Source organism: Cydia splendana, chromosome 2 (assembly GCF_910591565.1).
Source record: "Cydia splendana chromosome 2, ilCydSple1.2, whole genome shotgun sequence".
Lineage (NCBI taxonomy): Eukaryota > Metazoa > Arthropoda > Insecta > Lepidoptera > Tortricidae > Cydia > Cydia splendana.
The window spans coordinates 30,775,540-30,802,474 of NC_085961.1; the positions used below are offsets into that span (position 1 = coordinate 30,775,540).

The 26,935-nt window shown below is 58.0% G+C and overlaps 1 protein-coding gene across 1 annotated transcript; it reads left to right on the plus strand.

Moving 5' to 3' along the window:
• Positions 1-179: 179 nt before the first annotated feature.
• On the plus strand, positions 180-26,298 carry LOC134800614 (nascent polypeptide-associated complex subunit alpha, muscle-specific form). Its single transcript, XM_063773101.1, has 26 exons — positions 180-306; positions 2,323-2,468; positions 5,220-5,361; positions 5,774-5,932; positions 10,365-10,509; positions 10,633-10,767; positions 10,908-11,082; positions 11,142-11,354; positions 11,410-11,622; positions 11,678-11,890; positions 11,946-12,158; positions 12,214-12,426; positions 12,482-12,952; positions 13,108-13,320; positions 13,376-13,588; positions 13,644-13,856; positions 13,912-14,124; positions 14,180-14,392; positions 14,448-14,660; positions 14,716-14,928; positions 14,984-15,196; positions 15,252-15,464; positions 15,520-15,632; positions 15,728-16,002; positions 17,473-17,639; positions 26,277-26,298. Exons 2-25 carry the CDS (start codon positions 2,365-2,367, stop codon positions 17,635-17,637), a joined length of 4,866 nt encoding a protein of 1,621 aa, XP_063629171.1. The 5' UTR covers positions 180-306; positions 2,323-2,364; the 3' UTR covers positions 17,638-17,639; positions 26,277-26,298.
• The last annotated feature ends 637 nt before the right edge of the window (positions 26,299-26,935 follow it).

Below are 26,935 nucleotides of genomic sequence, written 5' to 3' on the forward strand. Positions count from 1 at the left end.
AAAATCAACCTGTGGCCTATTTTATAAAGCTACAAGTTACAATTTACAAGCGGAAGTCTCTTTCTAACCCTATGTGTTAGAACGAGACTTCCGCTTGTAAATTGTAACTTGTAGCTTTATAAAATAGGCCACTGGTATTATAGTAACAAAAAAAACATTTTTACTATAGCAACATCGGTTAAATTGACACCGAACGGTGAGGTAGGCTCTTTTTCTGTTTTCAGTCCTTATTTATCGTGAAAATTACTCGAATTTCGTGATATTCCGCCGCAGTACACACAAGTTTAATGCCTAAAATTTGCTGAGGTAAGTTTTTATGTATGATGAGTCCAGGCAGGGCGCATATGAAAGGGATATTTTGATTGTCGGCAGATCCATGAAGGTTAATCTTTCATGGTATTTGAGCGATTCATCAGCTCCTGCCGGAGAAAAAGCCTTATAAGGTTGTATTATTACCTTTTTTCCTGGTTAGTAACAACGTTAAAGGAAATTGAGGCTGTTGCGAACGTTGAGCAGTGTTAGTGGTCGCCATGCGTGCTTGACAATACATGGAGCAGTCAGTTGGCATTGGCAGCAGGCCGGGAGGGCTGCGAGCGCCCGCGGACCTGCCCGCTGCGCTCGCCCACTGTTCCGATTTTCTTGTTATTTGTGTCCCTGACACTTGCAATCTTTTTGTCTGCACAACATATGTCATTGTGCTGTAGAGTAAGTCAAGGATTCTGACGATTTGTTTACAAATGTAATGCAATTCTACTGATAATGTAACAGATGTCAGATTAATGTCTGTTACATTATGTTTATGACTTAATTGCTGCACTTGCACATTTGCAGGTGGTTTCAGCAGGCCAAACTGTCACAGATGTAGTTCATTGTTCTCATGAAGTTACCAATATTAGTTTATGAGGATTTGGATGAAATATAATTAATATGATTTGAAAGAATTACCATGAAAGAAGCTAAAACTGATAATTAGACTTGTATACATGACAAATAATCAAATATGCAACATTGAAAGCTGACTCTTAGAAGTTTATGTTGTCTGTTTTAGAAAACTTTTTTATTGAGAAGTCATTAATATGATTACTCAGAAATCAGAAATAGGAACAATTTTGCTTTATTTGGTTTGTTTCTTAACACCTTAACATGCTTCTTTAATAGAGAGACAAGTTATTAATTCAAATTATTACAGTATTATATTGTATATTCTAGACTTAGTGAACCATAGCAAAAAGCCAGGGCAATCATATTTGCAATATAGAATGCTTAGGGTAAAAATTAATTGAACAGGAGTTGAAATAAACTATATAATAATAAAAGGGTTGAAGTAAAAGGTTTGGTAATTATGTTGACAAAGTTTCACAGAATGTGGAATATAGAACAACAGTTGTGGCAGGTATTATGAGGAAATAAATCCACACTACCTTTATTCCTCCTTTATTATGTGCAATAAAGTTATAAATAAAATATTTAAATATGGCTAAATATTTAAATATAATAAAAAAAATTAAGTAATACGGCTGATATTAGGATTACAAAATAAACTCCTGATGAGAATTTGCAGTAGAGATGCACCGGATATTCGGTTACCTAATATCCGGCCGGATAACGGATAGTAACATTGCTTGATTTCAGAGTAAACAAAATTGGATTTAAGAAACAGTCACAGTCATAGTCATTAGTCATTTATTATTTTAAAAGAATTTAAACATTTCACTGACTTGCACGCGCACTCATTTCAAACCTAGAAATGAGTCCGCGCGAACGTTCAGTAGGAAACAGGTCAAAACCTGCACAATGCGCACCTGTAAAACCGAAATGTAGGTCTAGTTCTGCCGCCGAATATTTGGCGGCCGATGGTCAGGCCGAATATCCAGTATCCGGCCAATCAACTATCCGTTGCATCTCTAATTTACAGTGTCAGTTCTATTCTATCAATATTATTGCGCATGCTGTGCATTGCATAAAATTCATTCATAAAATGGGTATGCTCTTTTGCAGCTGGATGAAGTTGCTAAGCGGCTGAGGTGTTCAAAATTAATAAGACACTTTATTATTTAAGAATAAGAGTGTGTGACCTGGACTGCATTTTGAACACCTCATCCGCTTAGCTATTTTGCTGTCTGGGAGTGCAAATCCATGGTATTCTCGACTTGTCTTATATGTAACATTTGAATTATTTGTCTGGGATTTGTCTTATACGTGGGCCATACTGAAAGCTTCTGGATTCTGATATATGTATGAGACGACTTACTTTCTCTAAGTGGCCAGTCCAGGAATTTTCAGTATGCCCTAAGTATGCTCCATACATGTTATTGTTTTCAGGCTTACAGCAGAGGGCAGTGTCGGGTCTCGTGAACAAGAGCGATGGTAATGGAGGCGTCCCCGTCCCCCTCCCCGCAGAGCGTCGGCCGCGAGTTCGTCCGCCAGTACTACACGCTGCTGAACAAGGCACCCACACACCTCCACAGGTTTGTTAGACTCTGACCATGTTAACTATGCACAAACTTGGTAATAACTGTAATAAGAAAGTCCCTATAAGCTCCATACTTGACGTAGCACTTGGCATGAACATTCAAACACGATTAGTTTGCATTGTTTTATCACAGAGTTCCTATGGCAACCTCCTGTGTCCATCATCAGATCAGCTCGATGGTAATAATATGTATTGCACTGTCACCCAACTTACATATTTATGTGAAATTTCAGTTCAATTGAATAATGGGAAGTGGGTCTCATTTAGCCTGCAAGAGTTAACCTGAACAAACATAGCAAGTTAAAAGCATATGGCGCTATGGTTTTGTTTTAAATTACCTGCTCCTTTAAGTTAATAGACTGATCTACCTGGAAGATCTTTTATGATTATAACCGTTAATTAATTGTTTTATTCGAGGTCTAAAAGCCCATGTCTTTGTGAAATTATTTCTATTGTTTTCATTACTAAGAAACAAGTTTATATCGAAATCATCACGTTTAAATCCATATGGTGATTAACTGATTATCATTAACTAATTTGTTTTGATATATTCGTAAAATTGGACTGATTTTGATTAAATTTGTACCTAATAGGTAAATCTTAGTTAGTTCGTAGTTAGTTAATTATCAATTTTATATGTAGGTATGTACTTTTCCTATAATTAACTAATTTGTTTTTATTTTAATGATACATTGTAAATTTTGACTGATTTTTGATTAAAGTTTTAATAGGTAAATCTAACCTAGTTAATCTTCAATTATAATGTTTTTCTGTTATAGAGTTGCGTTATATTTTGGCTGTTCAATACTTTTGTTATGAGGTCGCGATGCATGTAATGGCTCCTCTACACGATGGGCCAGCGCCGGCCACTCCAAGGGACGCACTTATGCGTTAGAGGGAGCAAGTGATATTGCTATCTCATTCTACCGCATGGCTGCGTCCCTTGGAGTGGCCGGCGCTGGCCCATCGTGTAGAGGAGCCATAAAACTGACTCCCAACGATTACATCGAATATTCGACGCTCCAGTACCTATAAGACACTAATCGTGAGATCGTGACAATCGTAATGTTTATAAAATTAGGTGTTATTTAGTCATGTTATGCAGTGCAAAGTCGCGTGGTAATGTGTGGAAATCCCCGAAGAAGTTATCAATGCCGAACCTCGGTGTTTCGCGTCACTCCCTATCTCTTAGTGGTGAGGTGACTCACAGTTATTGCTCCTTAATACTGCCCAAATCTCTATTGTTCCTATTTATCAAATTAGGTGTTATTTTGGACAAGTTTACACTATATACGCCTCGTGGTCATTTCTGGGGATTCCTAGGAAGTTGTCTGCGCCAAACCTTGTTACTCAATGAACTATTACATTTTAACCCTTTACCGCATACGAAGCCATATATGGCGGATATGATATTCAACTTTATTGACAGCTAATAAAGTTAAACTTTCAACAAATATTTTTTATTACATGCAGTAAGGGGTTAAGTAAAATATATCCGGAAATAAAGACAAAAAGTAAAAAAACAAAATACAACCTTCAATTATATTGCTAACTAAACAGAGACCGGTAAATATAATAAAATAGACAAGTAGACATTAATTTAGCACATTTAAGGAACCTAATAAATGAAGTGTCTATAAATTAACTAACCTAGGTAAACTCTCTGTACCTACTATTAATAGCAAAGTGAACTAAAAGGAACATTGACCCGGATTTCATCATAACTTCAGCAAAAAATATACCTACCCAGTGAAAACGAAACGGAAAAAAACATCATCAACTTCCGCGTTCTATACCACTTGATTTATGATTTATGACGAAGACGTTATAATAGTACTGAATATTAGTTAAGTCAGTAATAAATGAATCGTTTTCATAATCATAATATATTTATTGTGGCTATAGGTATACATAAAAGGTGTTACATTTCATAGGTACTAAAACCATAGCCTACCATCTTAATGGTGTACAATATTTGTTACTTAAAACTAAAAACAATATTTAATGTCAATCAATAATAATGTAATGTTTTTACTCATTTATGTTAAAGAAAAGGATATGATTTCTATTATCTGTGAATGTGTTCTTGTTTCTTATTATGTATGTTGCACCTTAGCTTTGAAACTACAAAAATGTTAATAAGGTATCCTTACATAATCTCGTCTGTCAAGGTGTTTCGGCAGGAAAAGCCTTGGCAGACTTATATATTTCTGAAACGAGGGTTCATATACCTACCGACTGGAATTGGTTTCATGGTGGTATCAGATGGGTTAATTTAGGGGTCCCGATGGTCACCTTTGAGAGCATCTGCCAAGCACTTCCGGTAAAAAAAATACTGACAGATTTCGCTCTTCTGCAACCAGTAAATTTCTAACTGCTGCTATTATTTCGGTATCAGATGGGTTAATTCAGCCCCCCTTTTTCACACCGGAAGTGGCCTTCTTTTTTGTACTTTCGGCAAGTTCCGCCGTGGCAGACTATCAAATTCGGACTTAGCATCACTTTTATGGGAAACCATTGTGCATTTCATCGCGGTATCAAGTCTATTCGAAATTTTGCGGTCGGCTCTTCTACCATTAGAATGGTGTCAAATCCTTGTTTTTTAAATAGCATTTTATGCCCTGGATGCCAGCCCTTTAAGCCAACTCTCATAGAACTCAACTAGAGAAAGGGGCAAGCTATGATGGCGCCATCTATTCAAACCTTTGACATTTGCCAACCCCTGATACAAGAATGTTTCGTTCAGGTTCTATAACAACTACTCGTCGTTCGTGCACGGCGGTCTGGACGCGCCGCACCGGGAGACGCTCCCCGTGGTCGGCCAGAAGCAGATCCACAACCGCATCCAGCAGCTCAACTTCCGCGACTGTCATGCCAAGATCAGCCAGGTAATGTACAGAATACCATCCTCCCTTTAAGTACAGGGGTGTTAAACACTCAGATTTAATATTCTTTGACAAAAAAAGAATCGAATTTACAAAAGAATCCAACACAACATGCCATTATTTTATAGCCTTCATCAGCGGTTCATCAAAAAATTAGAACGATTTTTGGAAGGAAATACTCAAGTTACTAAATATTAACCAAATCACTATATGTGTGGTGCAGGTGTGCGGTGTGCCTTTAATATTTGCAGAGTTCGCTGGATTGCTGTAGGATCCTATCATAAGATCCTGACGAACTATAAAGTAAATGGTCCTGTCTTCGGAAAATTACAAAACACATCCCGACGAATTAAGGAAGAAATTGGAATAATATTTAATGATAATAAGTTTTCTATATTTTTTTTGTAATTGTCAGGTGGACTCTCAGGCGACGCTCGGGAACGGCGTGGTGGTGCAGGTGACGGGCGAGCTGTCCAACGGCGGCGCCCCCATGCGGCGCTTCACGCAGACCTTCGTGCTCGCGGCCCAGTCGCCCAAGAAGTACTACGTGCACAACGACATCTTCCGCTACCAGGTGACTATAGCGGCTTGCAGTCTGTAGTCACAGTGTCATGTTCACTTGTAGGTTTGTGCCTGCTCGGTCACTACAGAGAGCGCTCCGCTCTCGGTCAATCGCTCAAATGAACTACTTCGGTCTTTTACTTCCTTTAGTTCAGTTCGGTCCTTGAGAGCTGGAATAAATATGAATCGATTTTACAGTCGTTTTTATCTTTGGCAACTGAATTACGATTCAAGTTGTATGATACTATATAAACATTAAAAAGCTTGAAAATATTTGGTTTTTTTCATACTTTTCAGATTTAGGACTGTTTGTCACTCTTAAGGGGCCCACTGATTAACAGTCCGCCGGACGGTATCGGCCTGTCAGTTAGAATAACATTTTGACAGTTCCGAACAACTGACAGGCCGATACCGTGCGGCGGACTGTTAATCAGTGGGCCCCTTTATATCTCGTTCGCACTCATGCCAGCGTCATTATGAACCACTTCGTTCAGTCTATTTTCTGTTTCACTCATGCCATGCGCTCGACAAAATAAAGGATTTAAAGACCGTTAAAAATAAAAATCATTTATTGCAGATCAAAGATCCATATAATGTTAGTAACAATTTTGACTTAATAACTAAGTTAGTAGGTACAGAAAATATACAAAACATGACAAAATGGCCCGCGATTGGTCGCGGCCTCATCCTATTTGGCCCTGCCGATGGCCACTTCGACGCAGTATTTAGTTAGGCCGTTGCCGCTGCCACGCACTCGCCTGAGTAGTGATCCCACACGCTTGCGTCTGATTACGAAAAAGTCGTCCGTTCGTACTTCTGCAAACATGCTGGACGCACTAAGGTGCTTCGGCAGCCGCAACAGCATCCTCAAAATATTGTTATATTGGACTCTTAGTGCAGAGGGCATACCTCTGTGTAAAACCTACCCACAGACTGCAAGTGTAGAACGTCTGACAGTAGGCTTTGAAAAGCGTCAATTTGACTTGTTCATTACACCTTGCAAATCTGCGGGCTAGCATATTACCACGCACCGCCATCGCCCTTCTCTCCCTCTCTATATCCAGGTCATCCTTTAGGTCTTCTGTAAGGATATGCCCCAGGTATTTGAACCTCTCAACTCTCTTCAAGGGCACGCTGCACAGCATGATCCTAGGTATTGTTGTAGGGTTGTATTTACTGGCTTTGAAGAGTACAAACTCGCTCTTGCTTGTGTTATATCTAAGACCATGCTGCTCAGCATACCCCTCACACATCGAAATGAGTTGCCGTAACGAGTCGCTCGACGGACCCAGCAATACCATGCCGTCTGCATAACTGATGTTGTTAAAACACGTTTTATCTATATGACATCCGACATGTGTATTGCTGAGCCCCTCAATCAACTCATTCAAATAGAGGTTGAACAGCACGGAAGATGTTAGTCCACCCTGACGTACCCCATATTTTAAACTGTACTCGTCCGAGTCCTCACCCGCCCATCTTACGCAATTGAATCTTGTGCGGTCAACATATGTCCACTTTATAAAAGGAAAGGAAAAAAATCCGCTATAAAATCATATCGTCCCATATCCTTGGTCCCAGGCCCTAGTAAATGTTTTGAAGCAGGGTTAAATAACAGATTACTTAGTTTCTGGGCACCAAGAAACACCCTATCAGACAGCCAATATGCCTACCGACACGGCCGGTGCACTACAGATCTGGTACGAGAAGTGGTGCGCTGTGTGCTGCGCGCTCGCGAGGCGGAACGATACGTAGCTGTCATCTGCTGCGACTTATCGCGTGCCTTCGACACAGCAGACCACGCGCTAGTTGCAGATAAATTGGCTCACTACGGTAAACGAGGCGCGGCCTCCAAACTAATACTGTCATTTATGACCGGCAGGGCCCAGGTTGTCATCGGGGATGGAGGTAAGGTTGTGTCCTCCGAACTACGAAACCTGATGGGAGTGCCTCAGGGATCGTGCCTCTCCAACACACTTTTTAGCATTTTGCTGAACGACCTGCCAAAGGCAATAAAAGGTGCAGACATACTGATGTACGCCGATGACGTCACGGCTGTCGTCAGTGCGACCGCTGAACGGGGGTTGGAAGAGGCACTTAACCTTGTTATGGAACAACTGCACCAGTGGTTCCGGTCAAACGGTCTCGCTTTAAATAAAGAGAAAACGAGCTACATGACATTTAAATTAAATGGTCATAGAAGCCCAACCATGAGGGTTAGTGCAGGTGGTGCCCCTTTACAGCACGTGACCTGCACACGTCTGCTCGGGTTCCAGCTCGACAACGTGCTCTCATGGGAAGCGCACATTAATGAACTGTGTGGAAGGCTAGGGCGCGCGTGCTTTGCATTGCGACGGTTGGCGAGCACAGCCGGAAAGGGCGCAGTGCGAGAGTGCTATTTTGCGACGGTGCACTCGCTCTTGACGTACGGCGTTGAGCTATGGGGACGTGCTTCCGACTGGGGACGTGTGTTCTCTATGCAGAAGCGCGCCGTACGCGCGATGGCCGGCAAGGCTGCTGATGCACCGGCACGAGACATCTTCCGCGATCTCAAGATTCTGCCCCTACCGTGCCTATTTATTAACCAAGTTGCAATATTCATGCGCGAAAACCTAGATATGTTTAAGTGCAGAGGCATTAACACCAATTACAGCCTCCGAAGTAATAGGCACCATAATAGGCTAGTCACCGAAGCACACCGGCTTGCGAAGTCAGAGTGGTCCGTCTACATTTTAGGCCCCTCCATTTACAACCGCCTGCCTGATGCTGTAAGGAATGCAACTTCCATCGCGACGTTTAAACTAAAACTAAAAAAGTGGCTCTCGGAAAAATTATTTTATACCTATCAAGATTTTTTTGATTTACCAATAATTCTTTAAATAAAAAACATAACGCAAGAACATGTACCTACTTATGTTTATGAAATAATATGTAAATGTAATTAATTTATAAAATATATTGTATAAATATAATTTAATATTGTGATATTAATGTATGATAAAATGTATTGACTTGTAACTCTGTTATTAATAATAAATTTCATTTCATTTCATTTTGACCTGGCTGCTGTGCCAGTACTTTAATAAATCGACGCACTCACTTGGTATACCCGTTTTCTCTAGCTTGTCCCACAGTACGTCGTACACAACCAGGTCAAATGCTTTAGACAGCTCCAGAAAACACGCATATATGGGTGTGTTCCTGTCTTTATAGTACCTGATAGCCCTCTTAACACACAATATTGCAGTCTCTGTGGACAATCCTGCCCTGAAACCGAATTGTGCATCGTGCAGCTTAATGTACTTACAAAGTTGCTCATTAAGAAGGCTCTCAAGCACTTTAGCTAGAACAGTTGCTAAAGAGATGGGCCGGTAATTTCCCAGATCTGACAAATCCCCCGTTCTTGTTCTTGTTCTTTACCAGCGGCACCACCACTGTCCTAGTGAGCTTCCTAGGGAGATAAGCGTGTCTTAAGTACATCGTGTAAAAGATCGCCAGCACCCGCGGCAAGTGTACTCCCGCATACTTGAGATGCTCTATGCTGAGCCCGTCATGACCCGGTGATTTACCCCTCTGCATGTTTTTGATCACAGTGTCAACTTGCTTCGCTGTGAAACTAAGGGTACTCTCACCCATGACGGCCTCAGCACATCGCACCTCTTTTGTAGGTTTATGCAGGATTGGGTCTACAGAAAACACACGTCTGAAACTATTCGCGATGTCCTTCTTGTCGCTAACTCCCCCCACACTCACAGGGACACTAGGTCTCACATTAAGTTTGTTTGTGCTTTTCCAGAAGGCCTTAAAGTCATTTACTGCCCGTTTGGTGGCAAGAATATCGGCTTTAATTTGTTCCTGCCTATCTTGGCACCATTTTAATTTTTTGACTTGAAGACTCTCCTAGAATCACACATATCCTCATATACCGGGCCCCGCCTAGGTTTATTTACCGACACCCAGACCAGAAACTTTTCTCTCGCGAGTCTATGCGCGCCTGCGACGTACTTGTTCCATCCCGCTACGATATTACGCTTGGCGGGCCCTCTCCTGCTAGACTTTCTCGCCGCATCCGTCAAAGTGTCAATTATGTCGTCATACATTCTGTCTAAAATTTCTGAATGATTGCGCTCCATACATAATTTATAAGCACACGACGTTAGCTCGGCCGGAAAGTCCAGCATTCTCAGCCTATCACTACACAGTGCTACATACAATTTTATTTGAGAAGGTTGCCTTTCACCCCACATTACCCCCTCGTTACGTAACCTGCCAGTACTACATTTAATCTGTAACTTATTTAGTTTACATTCAATTATGAGTTAAGAGCGTACAAAGTGATTAGTTCCTTTCGGTTCTTTATGGGATTTCATTCTTTAAAGTTCTTCGTTCATGACCGATACAAGCCTATTCACTTGTGTCGTACTAACTTGTTTGTGTGTGTTCAGGACCTGGTGCCCGAGGACGAGGAGCCGGGCTCACCCGCGGAGCCGGCCGGCTACTTCCCCCCGCCGCCCTTCCCGCCCGCCTTCCCGGCGCCGCCCGCCCTGGACGAGCCCACGCTCAACGGCCACCAGCCCGAGCGGCTCCACGGTCAGTACACATGACGGGCACTAGCTGACAGGTTTCTTTATTTGCTTTTTCTAGGAACTGAAACTCTAGGTTCGGATGAATCAGATTTTGTAACCGAAATAAAATTCAATCGTACTATTTCAGTGGCGGTACCCGCAGCACCCTCGGTCCCCTTGGAGCCCTCGCCCCCGCCGGCGGCGCCCGAGCCCGAGCCCGCGCCGGAGCCCGAGCCGCCGCGCGAGCCCGAGCCCGAGCCGCCCGTGCCGCAGCCCCAGCCCGGTACGTTACAAGGCGTTCTCTCGGAATGCTCACCCGAGGGTCGTGGAACGCCCGCCCCAAACGTGTACTCAATTTGAACGATGACGGTACACTGTTTTATGAAGTTTTATTTGTTAAAGATAACGTACAATTATCCGTAGTGGTCCCCCCCGAGCCGAAGACGTACGCCAACCTGCTGAAGTCGTCCGCGCCGGCCCCGGCGGCGCCCCTGCCCGCCCCCGCCGCGCCCGCGCCCGCGCCCGCGCACGCGCCCGCGCACGCGCACGCGCACGCGCAGCAGCCCGCCGCCGCGCCCGCGCCGCCCGAGCCGCGCCCGCGCGTGCCGCGCCCGCCCCGGGACTCGCAGCCCAACGGTAACACACACTTGTCCCCAGCAACCACGTCACCCTGCCTGTCGCCGCGCACGCGCAGCAGCCCGCCGCCGCGCCCGCGCCGCCCGAGCCGCGCCCGCGCGTGCCGCGCCCGCCCCGGGACTCGCAGCCCAACGGTAACACACACTTGTCCCCAGCAACCACGTCACCCTGCCTGTCGCCGCGCACGCGCAGCAGCCCGCCGCCGCGCCCGCGCCGCCCGAGCCGCGCCCGCGCGTGCCGCGCCCGCCCCGGGACTCGCAGCCCAACGGTAACACACACTTGTCCCCAGCAACCACGTCACCCTGCCTGTCGCCGCGCACGCGCAGCAGCCCGCCGCCGCGCCCGCGCCGCCCGAGCCGCGCCCGCGCGTGCCGCGCCCGCCCCGGGACTCGCAGCCCAACGGTAACACACACTTGTCCCCAGCAACCACGTCACCCTGCCTGTCGCCGCGCACGCGCAGCAGCCCGCCGCCGCGCCCGCGCCGCCCGAGCCGCGCCCGCGCGTGCCGCGCCCGCCCCGGGACTCGCAGCCCAACGGTAACACACACTTGTCCCCAGCAACCACGTCACCCTGCCTGTCGCCGCGCACGCGCAGCAGCCCGCCGCCGCGCCCGCGCCGCCCGAGCCGCGCCCGCGCGTGCCGCGCCCGCCCCGGGACTCGCAGCCCAACGGTAACACACACTTGTCCCCAGCAACCACGTCACCCTGCCTGTCGCCGCGCACGCGCAGCAGCCCGCCGCCGCGCCCGCGCCGCCCGAGCCGCGCCCGCGCGTGCCGCGCCCGCCCCGGGACTCGCAGCCCAACGGTAACACACACTTGTCCCCAGCAACCACGTCACCCTGCCTGTCGCCGCGCACGCGCAGCAGCCCGCCGCCGCGCCCGCGCCGCCCGAGCCGCGCCCGCGCGTGCCGCGCCCGCCCCGGGACTCGCAGCCCAACGGTAACACACACTTGTCCCCAGCAACCACGTCACCCTGCCTGTCGCCGCGCACGCGCAGCAGCCCGCCGCCGCGCCCGCGCCGCCCGAGCCGCGCCCGCGCGTGCCGCGCCCGCCCCGGGACTCGCAGCCCAACGGTAACACACACTTGTCCCCAGCAACCACGTCACCCTGCCTGTCGCCGCGCACGCGCAGCAGCCCGCCGCCGCGCCCGCGCCGCCCGAGCCGCGCCCGCGCGTGCCGCGCCCGCCCCGGGACTCGCAGCCCAACGGTAACACACACTTGTCCCCAGCAACCACGTCACCCTGCCTGTCGCCGCGCACGCGCAGCAGCCCGCCGCCGCGCCCGCGCCGCCCGAGCCGCGCCCGCGCGTGCCGCGCCCGCCCCGGGACTCGCAGCCCAACGGTAACACACACTTGTCCCCAGCAACCACGTCACCCTGCCTGTCGCCGCGCACGCGCAGCAGCCCGCCGCCGCGCCCGCGCCGCCCGAGCCGCGCCCGCGCGTGCCGCGCCCGCCCCGGGACTCGCAGCCCAACGGTAACACACACTTGTCCCCAGCAACCACGTCACCCTGCCTGTCGCCGCGCACGCGCAGCAGCCCGCCGCCGCGCCCGCGCGTGCCGCGCCCGCCCCGGGACTCGCAGCCCAACGGTAACACACACTTGTCCCCAGCAACCACGTCACCCTGCCTGTCGCCGCGCACGCGCAGCAGCCCGCCGCCGCGCCCGCGCCGCCCGAGCCGCGCCCGCGCGTGCCGCGCCCGCCCCGGGACTCGCAGCCCAACGGTAACACACACTTGTCCCCAGCAACCACGTCACCCTGCCTGTCGCCGCGCACGCGCCGCCCGAGCCGCGCCCGCGCGTGCCGCGCCCGCCCCGGGACTCGCAGCCCAACGGTAACACACACTTGTCCCCAGCAACCACGTCACCCTGCCTGTCGCCGCGCACGCGCAGCAGCCCGCCGCCGCGCCCGCGCCGCCCGAGCCGCGCCCGCGCGTGCCGCGCCCGCCCCGGGACTCGCAGCCCAACGGTAACACACACTTGTCCCCAGCAACCACGTCACCCTGCCTGTCGCCGCGCACGCGCAGCAGCCCGCCGCCGCGCCCGCGCCGCCCGAGCCGCGCCCGCGCGTGCCGCGCCCGCCCCGGGACTCGCAGCCCAACGGTAACACACACTTGTCCCCAGCAACCACGTCACCCTGCCTGTCGCCGCGCACGCGCAGCAGCCCGCCGCCGCGCCCGCGCCGCCCGAGCCGCGCCCGCGCGTGCCGCGCCCGCCCCGGGACTCGCAGCCCAACGGTAACACACACTTGTCCCCAGCAACCACGTCACCCTGCCTGTCGCCGCGCACGCGCAGCAGCCCGCCGCCGCGCCCGCGCCGCCCGAGCCGCGCCCGCGCGTGCCGCGCCCGCCCCGGGACTCGCAGCCCAACGGTAACACACACTTGTCCCCAGCAACCACGTCACCCTGCCTGTCGCCGCGCACGCGCAGCAGCCCGCCGCCGCGCCCGCGCCGCCCGAGCCGCGCCCGCGCGTGCCGCGCCCGCCCCGGGACTCGCAGCCCAACGGTAACACACACTTGTCCCCAGCAACCACGTCACCCTGCCTGTCGCCGCGCACGCGCAGCAGCCCGCCGCCGCGCCCGCGCCGCCCGAGCCGCGCCCGCGCGTGCCGCGCCCGCCCCGGGACTCGCAGCCCAACGGTAACACACACTTGTCCCCAGCAACCACGTCACCCTGCCTGTCGCCGCGCACGCGCAGCAGCCCGCCGCCGCGCCCGCGCCGCCCGAGCCGCGCCCGCGCGTGCCGCGCCCGCCCCGGGACTCGCAGCCCAACGGTAACACACACTTGTCCCCAGCAACCACGTCACCCTGCCTGTCGCCGCGCACGCGCAGCAGCCCGCCGCCGCGCCCGCGCCGCCCGAGCCGCGCCCGCGCGTGCCGCGCCCGCCCCGGGACTCGCAGCCCAACGGTAACACACACTTGTCCCCAGCAACCACGTCACCCTGCCTGTCGCCGCGCACGCGCAGCAGCCCGCCGCCGCGCCCGCGCCGCCCGAGCCGCGCCCGCGCGTGCCGCGCCCGCCCCGGGACTCGCAGCCCAACGGTAACACACACTTGTCCCCAGCAACCACGTCACCCTGCCTGTCGCCGCGCACGCGCAGCAGCCCGCCGCCGCGCCCGCGCCGCCCGAGCCGCGCCCGCGCGTGCCGCGCCCGCCCCGGGACTCGCAGCCCAACGGTAACACACACTTGTCCCCAGCAACCACGTCACCCTGCCTGTCGCCGCGCACGCGCAGCAGCCCGCCGCCGCGCCCGCGCCGCCCGAGCCGCGCCCGCGCGTGCCGCGCCCGCCCCGGGACTCGCAGCCCAACGGTAACACACACTTGTCCCCAGCAACCACGTCACCCTGCCTGTCGCCGCGCACGCGCAGCAGCCCGCCGCCGCGCCCGCGCCGCCCGAGCCGCGCCCGCGCGTGCCGCGCCCGCCCCGGGACTCGCAGCCCAACGGTAACACACACTTGTCCCCAGCAACCACGTCACCCTGCCTGTCGCCGCGCACGCGCAGCAGCCCGCCGCCGCGCCCGCGCCGCCCGAGCCGCGCCCGCGCGTGCCGCGCCCGCCCCGGGACTCGCAGCCCAACGGTAACACACACTTGTCCCCAGCAACCACGTCACCCTGCCTGTCGCCGCGCACGCGCAGCAGCCCGCCGCCGCGCCCGCGCCGCCCGAGCCGCGCCCGCGCGTGCCGCGCCCGCCCCGGGACTCGCAGCCCAACGGTAACACACACTTGTCCCCAGCAACCACGTCACCCTGCCTGTCGCCGCGCACGCGCAGCAGCCCGCCGCCGCGCCCGCGCCGCCCGAGCCGCGCCCGCGCGTGCCGCGCCCGCCCCGGGACTCGCAGCCCAACGGTAACACACACTTGTCCCCAGCAACCACGTCACCCTGCCTGTCGCCGCGCACGCGCAGCAGCCCGCCGCCGCGCCCGCGCCGCCCGAGCCGCGCCCGCGCGTGCCGCGCCCGCCCCGGGACTCGCAGCCCAACGGTAACACACACTTGTCCCCAGCAACCACGTCACCCTGCCTGTCGCCGCGCACGCGCAGCAGCCCGCCGCCGCGCCCGCGCCGCCCGAGCCGCGCCCGCGCGTGCCGCGCCCGCCCCGGGACTCGCAGCCCAACGGTAACACACACTTGTCCCCAGCAACCACGTCACCCTGCCTGTCGCCGCGCACGCGCAGCAGCCCGCCGCCGCGCCCGCGCCGCCCGAGCCGCGCCCGCGCGTGCCGCGCCCGCCCCGGGACTCGCAGCCCAACGGTAACACACACTTGTCCCCAGCAACCACGTCACCCTGCCTGTCGCCGCGCACGCGCAGCAGCCCGCCGCCGCGCCCGCGCCGCCCGAGCCGCGCCCGCGCGTGCCGCGCCCGCCCCGGGACTCGCAGCCCAACGGTAACACACACTTGTCCCCAGCAACCACGTCACCCTGCCTGTCGCCGCGCACGCGCAGCAGCCCGCCGCCGCGCCCGCGCCGCCCGAGCCGCGCCCGCGCGTGCCGCGCCCGCCCCGGGACTCGCAGCCCAACGGTAACACACACTTGTCCCCAGCAACCACGTCACCCTGCCTGTCGCCGCGCACGCGCAGCAGCCCGCCTCTTACTAATATTAAGTATACATTCCAGAAGGCAGCCGCAACGAGCGCGGGCCGCGCGACGGCGACCGTGAGCGCGACTCGCGCGACTCTCGGGACTCTCGGGACTCGCGGCGCTACTCGGACTCGCAGCAGCTGTTCCTGGGCAACGTGCCGCCGTCCGCCACCGAGGAGGAGCTGCGCGCGCTGTTCTCGCGCTTCGGGCCCGTGGCCGAGCTGCGCGTGCTGGGCCGCGCGCCGCACCCGCACTACGGCTTCCTCACCTACGAGAGCGCCAAGCATGCGCAGGACTGTCTCAGCGCGCAGGTACCACCCTCATATCATTTTGGTCTAAGAGCTAGCCACGGCAACAGGTATGCAATTTATAGAGCAACGAAATCCCTCTAGTTAGTATGCCATACTATCATTATTAATTAATCCGGGCGCCTGGCAGCTGTTTAGTGGTGGGTGTGGGAGTGGATGAGCAACAAAGTCGTTCTAAAATCAATTGAAGTTGTGCAATTTATAGAGCTCTGTGTTTGGTGTGATATAATAGCTAATTATGTATTTATCACGCCTAGGTAAGTATTAGGAAAAAGTAGAAGACATACAGACAGTGCAATTTGCTCGTGATCTTCCTGCAGGCTCACAAGTGATTGTGTATTTTCATCACCTGGCACTACTTTTCCCCCAAATAAAACGCCTGGCATTGTTATATTTGAATTAAATACATAATTAGCTATTATATCACACCAAACTAAGAGCTCTATAAATTGCACACCGTCAATTGATTTTACAACCCCTTTGTTGCCCATCCACTCCCGCACCCACCGCTGAACAACTGCCAGGCGCCCGAATTCATTAATAATGATAGTACGGCACACTAACTAGAGGGATTTCGTTGCTCTATAAATTGCATACCTATTTCCGTGGCTAGCTCTCCGTCTATTTAGGAAACACATAAAAATGGTTATATAAATTTCGAAACTAGTGAAGGCCAAAGGCCCGGATCGTCCCACACGTTCACCCAAGCACGCGAGTTGCGGGAGTGCAGTGCCTTCAAGCGTTCCGTCAAATTAACTGTTTTGATAAGCGAAGCGTCAATGCCTGTGAATTCCGAGCTCTGCGTAGGACCGAAGGCCCGAAACATCACGACAGATTCGCTGGCGAGGAAGCTCCAATTTCCCTGGAGTCCCTAAAGTAACTACATTGTGAAGGCCGGTTTCCGTTTAGGCCCGAAGGGCTGGAGCATTGCTACAGGTTCGCTCAAGCACGCGAGGCCGAAGACCGAGCAGCGGGAATGCAGTGCTCCCACACAGAACAATAGTAAAAGTGTCTAAGTTCGAAATCTAACGAAGGCCGATCTCCGTCATCGTCGTCCCATAGATGTTCCCAAGCACGCGAGCCTGAAGGCCGACGAACTGCGGGAGGTTAGTGCTCGCACGCGGACCATTTCTTACAAGCTAGAGTACAACTGCATTTTTTTTTTCTTTGTAAACATACTTCTCTTGAACAAAAACAACAGCCCCAACTCAACAACAACTACACAGCAACAACAATTAAACAACATGGGCCCCGCGCACCAAGCATAACTGTAGTTTGTAATTTAAAATGGGTTAGTTACACGACTTACACGCTTAAAAAGCGTCGTCGCGAATTGACAATTGTCTGTGACATAGTGAAAGTGATTGAGCTAATCTTAATGTTGGCACACGCTTCACACGTACGTTACGGTTCTATGGTTTGTTTTCTGTGTGTAAATCATCTAGTAGTAACAGTGAATTATTCCTCCCCCAGCCGCTGTACTTCCCGGCGGACAGCCCGGACGGCGTGAAGCTGAACGTGGAGGAGAAGAAGGCGCGCGGCACGGCGGCGCGCGACGGCCGCGACGCGCCGCGCCGCCGCCCCTCCTCCTCGCACCGCGCCTTCCCCGCGCCGCCCCGCCAGCCCTACCGCCGCTAACGGTATGGACATATGTACATTATGGTCTCGTCATCACCACACTCGACTCCGGCTCCGACGGCCGCGACGCGCCGCGCCGCCGCCCCTCCTCCTCGCACCGCGCCTTCCCCGCGCCGCCCCGCCAGCCCTACCGCCGCTAACGGTATGGACATATGTACATTATGGTCTCGTCATCACCACACTCGACTCCGGCTCCGACGGCCGCGACGCGCCGCGCCGCCGCCCCTCCTCCTCGCACCGCGCCTTCCCCGCGCCGCCCCGCCAGCCCTACCGCCGCTAACGGTATGGACATATGTACATTATGGTCTCGTCATCACCACACTCGACTCCGGCTCCGACGGCCGCGACGCGCCGCGCCGCCGCCCCTCCTACTCGCACCGCGCCTTCCCCGCGCCGCCCCGCCAGCCCTACCGCCGCTAACGGTATGGACATATTTACATTATGGTCTCGTCATCACCACACTCGACTCCGGCTCCGACGGCCGCGACGCGCCGCGCCGCCGCCCCTCCTCCTCGCACCGCGCCTTCCCCGCGCCGCCCCGCCAGCCCTACCGCCGCTAACGGTATGGACATATGTACATTATGGTCTCGTCATCACCACACTCGACTCCGGCTCCGACGGCCGCGACGCGCCGCGCCGCCGCCCCTCCTCCTCGCACCGCGCCTTCCCCGCGCCGCCCCGCCAGCCCTACCGCCGCTAACGGTATGGACATATGTACATTATGGTCTCGTCATCACCACACTCGACTCCGGCTCCGACGGCCGCGACGCGCCGCGCCGCCGCCCCTCCTCCTCGCACCGCGCCTTCCCCGCGCCGCCCCGCCAGCCCTACCGCCGCTAACGGTATGGACATATGTACATTATGGTCTCGTCATCACCACACTCGACTCCGGCTCCGACGGCCGCGACGCGCCGCGCCGCCGCCCCTCCTCCTCGCACCGCGCCTTCCCCGCGCCGCCCCGCCAGCCCTACCGCCGCTAACGGTATGGACATATGTACATTATGGTCTCGTCATCACCACACTCGACTCCGGCTCCGACGGCCGCGACGCGCCGCGCCGCCGCCCCTCCTCCTCGCACCGCGCCTTCCCCGCGCCGCCCCGCCAGCCCTACCGCCGCTAACGGTATGGACATATGTACATTATGGTCTCGTCATCACCACACTCGACTCCGGCTCCGACGGCCGCGACGCGCCGCGCCGCCGCCCCTCCTCCTCGCACCGCGCCTTCCCCGCGCCGCCCCGCCAGCCCTACCGCCGCTAACGGTATGGACATATGTACATTATGGTCTCGTCATCACCACACTCGACTCCGGCTCCGACGGCCGCGACGCGCCGCGCCGCCGCCCCTCCTCCTCGCACCGCGCCTTCCCCGCGCCGCCCCGCCAGCCCTACCGCCGCTAACGGTATGGACATATGTACATTATGGTCTCGTCATCACCACACTCGACTCCGGCTCCGACGGCCGCGACGCGCCGCGCCGCCGCCCCTCCTCGCACCGCGCCTTCCCCGCGCCGCCCCGCCAGCCCTACCGCCGCTAACGGTATGGACATATGTACATTATGGTCTCGTCATCACCACACTCGACTCCGGCTCCGACGGCCGCGACGCGCCGCGCCGCCGGCCCTCCTCCTCGCACCGCGCCTTCCCCGCGCCGCCCCGCCAGCCCTACCGCCGCTAACGGTATGGACATATGTACATTATGGTCTCGTCATCACCACACTCGACTCCGGCTCCGACGGCCGCGACGCGCCGCGCCGCCGCCCCTCCTCCTCGCACCGCGCCTTCCCCGCGCCGCCCCGCCAGCCCTACCGCCGCTAACGGTATGGACATATGTACATTATGGTCTCGTCATCACCACACTCGACTCCGGCTCCGACGGCCGCGACGCGCCGCGCCGCCGCCCCTCCTCCTCGCACCGCGCCTTCCCCGCGCCGCCCCGCCAGCCCTACCGCCGCTAACGGTATGGACATATGTACATTATGGTCTCGTCATCACCACACTCGACTCCGGCTCCGACGGCCGCGACGCGCCGCGCCGCCGCCCCTCCTCCTCGCACCGCGCCTTCCCCGCGCCGCCCCGCCAGCCCTACCGCCGCTAACGGTATGGACATATGTACATTATGGTCTCGTCATCACCACACTCGACTCCGGCTCCGACGGCCGCGACCCGCCGCGCCGCCGCCCCTCCTCCTCGCACCGCGCCTTCCCCGCGCCGCCCCGCCAGCCCTACCGCCGCTAACGGTATGGACATATGTACATTATGGTCTCGTCATCACCACACTCGACTCCGGCTCCGACGGCCGCGACGCGCCGCGCCGCCGCCCCTCCTCCTCGCACCGCGCCTTCCCCGCGCCGCCCCGCCAGCCCTACCGCCGCTAACGGTATGGACATATGTACATTATGGTCTCGTCATCACCACACTCGACTCCGGCTCCGACGGCCGCGACGCGCCGCGCCGCCGCCCCTCCTCCTCGCACCGCGCCTTCCCCGCGCCGCCCCGCCAGCCCTACCGCCGCTAACGGTATGGACATATGTACATTATGGTCTCGTCATCACCACACTCGACTCCGGCTCCGACGGCCGCGACGCGCCGCGCCGCCGCCCCTCCTCCTCGCACCGCGCCTTCCCCGCGCCGCCCCGCCAGCCCTACCGCCGCTAACGGTATGGACATATGTACATTATGGTCTCGTCATCACCACACTCGACTCCGGCTCCGACGGCCGCGACGCGCCGCGCCGCCGCCCCTCCTCCTCGCACCGCGCCTTCCCCGCGCCGCCCCGCCAGCCCTACCGCCGCTAACGGTATGGACATATGTACATTATGGTCTCGTCATCACCACACTCGACTCCGGCTCCGACGGCCGCGACGCGCCGCGCCGCCGCCCCTCCTCCTCGCACCGCGCCTTCCCCGCGCCGCCCCGCCAGCCCTACCGCCGCTAACGGTATGGACATATGTACATTATGGTCTCGTCATCACCACACTCGACTCCGGCTCCGACGGCCGCGACGCGCCGCGCCGCCGCCCCTCCTCCTCGCACCGCGCCTTCCCCGCGCCGCCCCGCCAGCCCTACCGCCGCTAACGGTATGGACATATGTACATTATGGTCTCGTCATCACCACACTCGACTCCGGCTCCGACGGCCGCGACCCGCCGCGCCGCCGCCCCTCCTCCTCGCACCGCGCCTTCCCCGCGCCGCCCCGCCAGCCCTACCGCCGCTAACGGTATGGACATATGTACATTATGGTCTCGTCATCACCACACTCGACTCCGGCTCCGACGGCCGCGACGCGCCGCGCCGCCGCCCCTCCTCCTCGCACCGCGCCTTCCCCGCGCCGCCCCGCCAGCCCTACCGCCGCTAACGGTATGGACATATGTACATTATGGTCTCGTCATCACCACACTCGACTCCGGCTCCGACGGCCGCGACGCGCCGCGCCGCCGCCCCTCCTCGCACCGCGCCTTCCCCGCGCCGCCCCGCCAGCCCTACCGCCGCTAACGGTATGGACATATGTACATTATGGTCTCGTCATCACCACACTCGACTCCGGCTCCGACGGCCGCGACCCGCCGCGCCGCCGCCCCTCCTCCTCGCACCGCGCCTTCCCCGCGCCGCCCCGCCAGCCCTACCGCCGCTAACGGTATGGACATATGTACATTATGGTCTCGTCATCACCACACTCGACTCCGGCTCCGACGGCCGCGACGCGCCGCGCCGCCGCCCCTCCTCCTCGCACCGCGCCTTCCCCGCGCCGCCCCGCCAGCCCTACCGCCGCTAACGGTATGGACATATGTACATTATGGTCTCGTCATCACCACACTCGACTCCGGCTCCGACGGCCGCGACGCGCCGCGCCGCCGCCCCTCCTCCTCGCACCGCGCCTTCCCCGCGCCGCCCCGCCAGCCCTACCGCCGCTAACGGTATGGACATATGTACATTATGGTCTCGTCATCACCACACTCGACTCCGGCTCCGACGGCCGCGACGCGCCGCGCCGCCGCCCCTCCTCCTCGCACCGCGCCTTCCCCGCGCCGCCCCGCCAGCCCTACCGCCGCTAACGGTATGGACATATGTACATTATGGTCTCGTCATCACCACACTCGACTCCGGCTCCGACGGCCGCGACGCGCCGCGCCGCCGCCCCTCCTCCTCGCACCGCGCCTTCCCCGCGCCGCCCCGCCAGCCCTACCGCCGCTAACGGTATGGACATATGTACATTATGGTCTCGTCATCACCACACTCGACTCCGGCTCCGACGGCCGCGACGCGCCGCGCCGCCGCCCCTCCTCCTCGCACCGCGCCTTCCCCGCGCCGCCCCGCCAGCCCTACCGCCGCTAACGGTATGGACATATGTACATTATGGTCTCGTCATCACCACACTCGACTCCGGCTCCGACGGCCGCGACGCGCCGCGCCGCCGCCCCTCCTCCTCGCACCGCGCCTTCCCCGCGCCGCCCCGCCAGCCCTACCGCCGCTAACGGTATGGACATATGTACATTATGGTCTCGTCATCACCACACTCGACTCCGGCTCCGACGGCCGCGACCCGCCGCGCCGCCGCCCCTCCTCCTCGCACCGCGCCTTCCCCGCGCCGCCCCGCCAGCCCTACCGCCGCTAACGGTATGGACATATGTACATTATGGTCTCGTCATCACCACACTCGACTCCGGCTCCGACGGCCGCGACGCGCCGCGCCGCCGCCCCTCCTCCTCGCACCGCGTCTTCCCCGCGCCGCCCCGCCAGCCCTACCGCCGCTAACGGTATGGACATATGTACATTATGGTCTCGTCATCACCACACTCGACTCCGGCTCCGACGGCCGCGACGCGCCGCGCCGCCGCCCCTCCTCGCACCGCGCCTTCCCCGCGCCGCCCCGCCAGCCCTACCGCCGCTAACGGTATGGACATATGTACATTATGGTCTCGTCATCACCACACTCGACTCCGGCTCCGACGGCCGCGACGCGCCGCGCCGCCGCCCCTCCTCCTCGCACCGCGCCTTCCCCGCGCCGCCCCGCCAGCCCTACCGCCGCTAACGGTATGGACATATGTACATTATGGTCTCGTCATCACCACACTCGACTCCGGCTCCGACGGCCGCGACGCGCCGCGCCGCCGCCCCTCCTCCTCGCACCGCGCCTTCCCCGCGCCGCCCCGCCAGCCCTACCGCCGCTAACGGTATGGACATATGTACATTATGGTCTCGTCATCACCACACTCGACTCCGGCTCCGACGGCCGCGACGCGCCGCGCCGCCGCCCCTCCTCCTCGCACCGCGCCTTCCCCGCGCCGCCCCGCCAGCCCTACCGCCGCTAACGGTATGGACATATGTACATTATGGTCTCGTCATCACCACACTCGACTCCGGCTCCGACGGCCGCGACGCGCCGCGCCGCCGCCCCTCCTCCTCGCACCGCGCCTTCCCCGCGCCGCCCCGCCAGCCCTACCGCCGCTAACGGTATGGACATATGTACATTATGGTCTCGTCATCACCACACTCGACTCCGGCTCCGACGGCCGCGACGCGCCGCGCCGCCGCCCCTCCTCCTCGCACCGCGCCTTCCCCGCGCCGCCCCGCCAGCCCTACCGCCGCTAACGGTATGGACATATGTACATTATGGTCTCGTCATCACCACACTCGACTCCGGCTCCGACGGCCGCGACGCGCCGCGCCGCCGCCCCTCCTCCTCGCACCGCGCCTTCCCCGCGCCGCCCCGCCAGCCCTACCGCCGCTAACGGTATGGACATATGTACATTATGGTCTCGTCATCACCACACTCGACTCCGGCTCCGACGGCCGCGACGCGCCGCGCCGCCGCCCCTCCTCCTCGCACCGCGCCTTCCCCGCGCCGCCCCGCCAGCCCTACCGCCGCTAACGGTATGGACATATGTACATTATGGTCTCGTCATCACCACACTCGACTCCGGCTCCGACGGCCGCGACGCGCCGCGCCGCCGCCCCTCCTCCTCGCACCGCGCCTTCCCCGCGCCGCCCCGCCAGCCCTACCGCCGCTAACGGTATGGACATATGTACATTATGGTCTCGTCATCACCACACTCGACTCCGGCTCCGACGGCCGCGACCCGCCGCGCCGCCGCCCCTCCTCCTCGCACCGCGCCTTCCCCGCGCCGCCCCGCCAGCCCTACCGCCGCTAACGGTATGGACATATGTACATTATGGTCTCGTCATCACCACACTCGACTCCGGCTCCGACGGCCGCGACCCGCCGCGCCGCCGCCCCTCCTCCTCGCACCGCGCCTTCCCCGCGCCGCCCCGCCAGCCCTACCGCCGCTAACGGTATGGACATATGTACATTATGGTCTCGTCATCACCACACTCGACTCCGGCTCCGACGGCCGCGACGCGCCGCGCCGCCGCTCCTCCTCGCACCGCGCCTTCCCCGCGCCGCCCCGCCAGCCCTACCGCCGCTAACGGTATGGACATATGTACATTATGGTCTCGTCATCACCACACTCGACTCCGGCTCCGACGGCCGCGACGCGCCGCGCCGCCGCCCCTCCTCGCACCGCGCCTTCCCCGCGCCGCCCCGCCAGCCCTACCGCCGCTAACGGTATGGACATATGTACATTATGGTCTCGTCATCACCACACTCGACTCCGGCTCCGACGGCCGCGACCCGCCGCGCCGCCGCCCCTCCTCGCACCGCGCCTTCCCCGCGCCGCCCCGCCAGCCCTACCGCCGCTAACGGTATGGACATATGTACATTATGGTCTCGTCATCACCACACTAGACTCCGGCTCCGACGGCCGCGACGCGCCGCGCCGCCGCCCCTCCTCGCACCGCGCCTTCCCCGCGCCGCCCCGCCAGCCCTACCGCCGCTAACGGTATGGACATATGTACATTATGGTCTCGTCATCACCACACTCGACTCCGGCTCCGACGGCCGCGACGCGCCGCGCCGCCGCCCCTCCTCCTCGCACCGCGCCTTCCCCGCGCCGCCCCGCCAGCCCTACCGCCGCTAACGGTATGGACATATGTACATTATGGTCTCGTCATCACCACACTCGACTCCGGCTCCGACGGCCGCGACCCGCCGCCCCTCCTCCTCGCACCGCGCCTTCCCCGCGCCGCCCCGCCAGCCCTACCGCCGCTAACGGTATGGACATATGTACATTATGGTCTCGTCATCACCACACTCGACTCCGGCTCCGACGGCCGCGACGCGCCGCGCCGCCGCCCCTCCTCGCACCGCGCCTTCCCCGCGCCGCCCCGCCAGCCCTACCGCCGCTAACGGTATGGACATATGTACATTATGGTCTCGTCATCACCACACTCGACTCCGGCTCCGACGGCCGCGACCCGCCGCGCCGCCGCCCCTCCTCCTCGCACCGCGCCTTCCCCGCGCCGCCCCGCCAGCCCTACCGCCGCTAACGGTATGGACATATGTACATTATGGTCTCGTCATCACCACACTCGACTCCGGCTCCGACGGCCGCGACGCGCCGCGCCGCCGCCCCTCCTCCTCGCACCGCGCCTTCCCCGCGCCGCCCCGCCAGCCCTACCGCCGCTAACGGTATGGACATATGTACATTATGGTCTCGTCATCACCACACTCGACTCCGGCTCCGACGGCCGCGACCCGCCGCGCCGCCGCCCCTCCTCCTCGCACCGCGCCTTCCCCGCGCCGCCCCGCCAGCCCTACCGCCGCTAACGGTATGGACATATGTACATTATGGTCTCGTCATCACCACACTCGACTCCGGCTCCGACGGCCGCGACGCGCCGCGCCGCGCCGCCGCCCCTCCTCCTCGCACCGCGCCTTCCCCGCGCCGCCCCGCCAGCCCTACCGCCGCTAACGGTATGGACATATGTACATTATGGTCTCGTCATCACCACACTCGACTCCGGCTCCGACGGCCGCGACGCGCCGCGCCGCGCCGCCGCCCCTCCTCCTCGCACCGCGCCTTCCCCGCGCCGCCCCGCCAGCCCTACCGCCGCTAACGGTATGGACATATGTACATTATGGTCTCGTCATCACCACACTCGACTCCGGCTCCGACGGCCGCGACCCGCCGCGCCGCCGCCCCTCCTCCTCGCACCGCGCCTTCCCCGCGCCGCCCCGCCAGCCCTACCGCCGCTAACGGTATGGACTATAATTACTATATATATACGTTGTGATCTCCCCCTCGTCATAAGCAGGACACTCGACTCCGGCTCTAACGTGTAAAAACAAGTATTGCGTGTACGGCGGCCGTATTCTGTAGCTCTCGACTAAGGCTTGACACGGCTGCGTGACGCCAAAGACACTTCTTGCAAGTTATTCGTACGGAACATGGTCATACCAGGCCCGCCCGCAACGCACGCCTCTAGCATCACGCACCCACTTTATTCCTGACAACTTGTCAAACAACGCATTATGCGAACATTATCGCACACAGCTCACGGACGCTCCGCATGTGTGGTGTCGCTAACATGAGCCCGTATGTGGCAGGGCGCGGCAGTCACGTTGCCGGGGCCGCCGCTTGTGTCGCGCAGTCCTTACTCTGATTACCTATAATAAACGGCACACATATGCCGCTATGCGGTTTGCATTTCTTCAACTTGAGTACCTAAACTTTGAATTTTACCTCAAAATACATACATTATGTTCCTTACCTATCTAAGCTATTATTACTTTTACAGACGCACCTCGGCGCTCCTTCCCCCATGCGACCGCGGCGGGACCCTGCGAGGCCCCACACACACCTGTCACCCGCTAACCGTATCACTTCACACTTAACTCGGTCGGTCCGTGACAACTATGCTTGAAGACTTGGCTGACTTTGGTTAACTAGAGTTATTGATTGTTGCGTAAAGTCTAAGAACAATTCGTGTCTCCAAGTTTGACAGCCGAAATAGATGGTGCTGCAATGTTCTGTCGTCATTGAAATGTCGCACTTCTGACAAACAGAGCGCGCTCAATGTGCGAATCCTTAGCACCATCTTGGTTTATTCTAGCTAATATAATTATTTTGTTAATATTCTCTACCTCTAACCGACTGGCAAGGGCCCAAGAGGCTGCCATTTCTCTAATATAATAATAATAGCACCATCTACATCTGCTGTCCAATTCGAAGTATGAATTAATCTTAGACCGGTTTTCAATCAACGGATCTTTGGTTATATTAACTAATGGGAGCACCATTAGTTAATATAATCAAACTGGCTGTTACATAACGTTATATTATAACATTGTGTGACAGGGACAACATAATAAAACACTATCAGTAGTCAGTACTATCATGTTGTACAGCCTGTCACACGATGTTAGCTATATAATAGCCAGTGAGAGAGCACTATAA

What these genes read in the sequence shown, in the direction of transcription:
- LOC134800614 (XM_063773101.1), top strand. Translation starts at nt 2,365, where the DNA reads ATGGTAATGGAGGCGTCCCCGTCCCCCTCCCCGCAGAGCGTCGGCCGC. An exon ending in CGCCCGAGCCGCGCCCGCGC is followed by an intron (nt 14,661 to 14,715) that starts GTGCCGCGCCCG and finishes ACTTGTCCCCAG; the next exon opens with CAACCACGTCACCCTGCCTG. An exon ending in AGGACTGTCTCAGCGCGCAG is followed by an intron (nt 16,003 to 17,472) that starts GTACCACCCTCA and finishes TTCCTCCCCCAG; the next exon opens with CCGCTGTACTTCCCGGCGGA.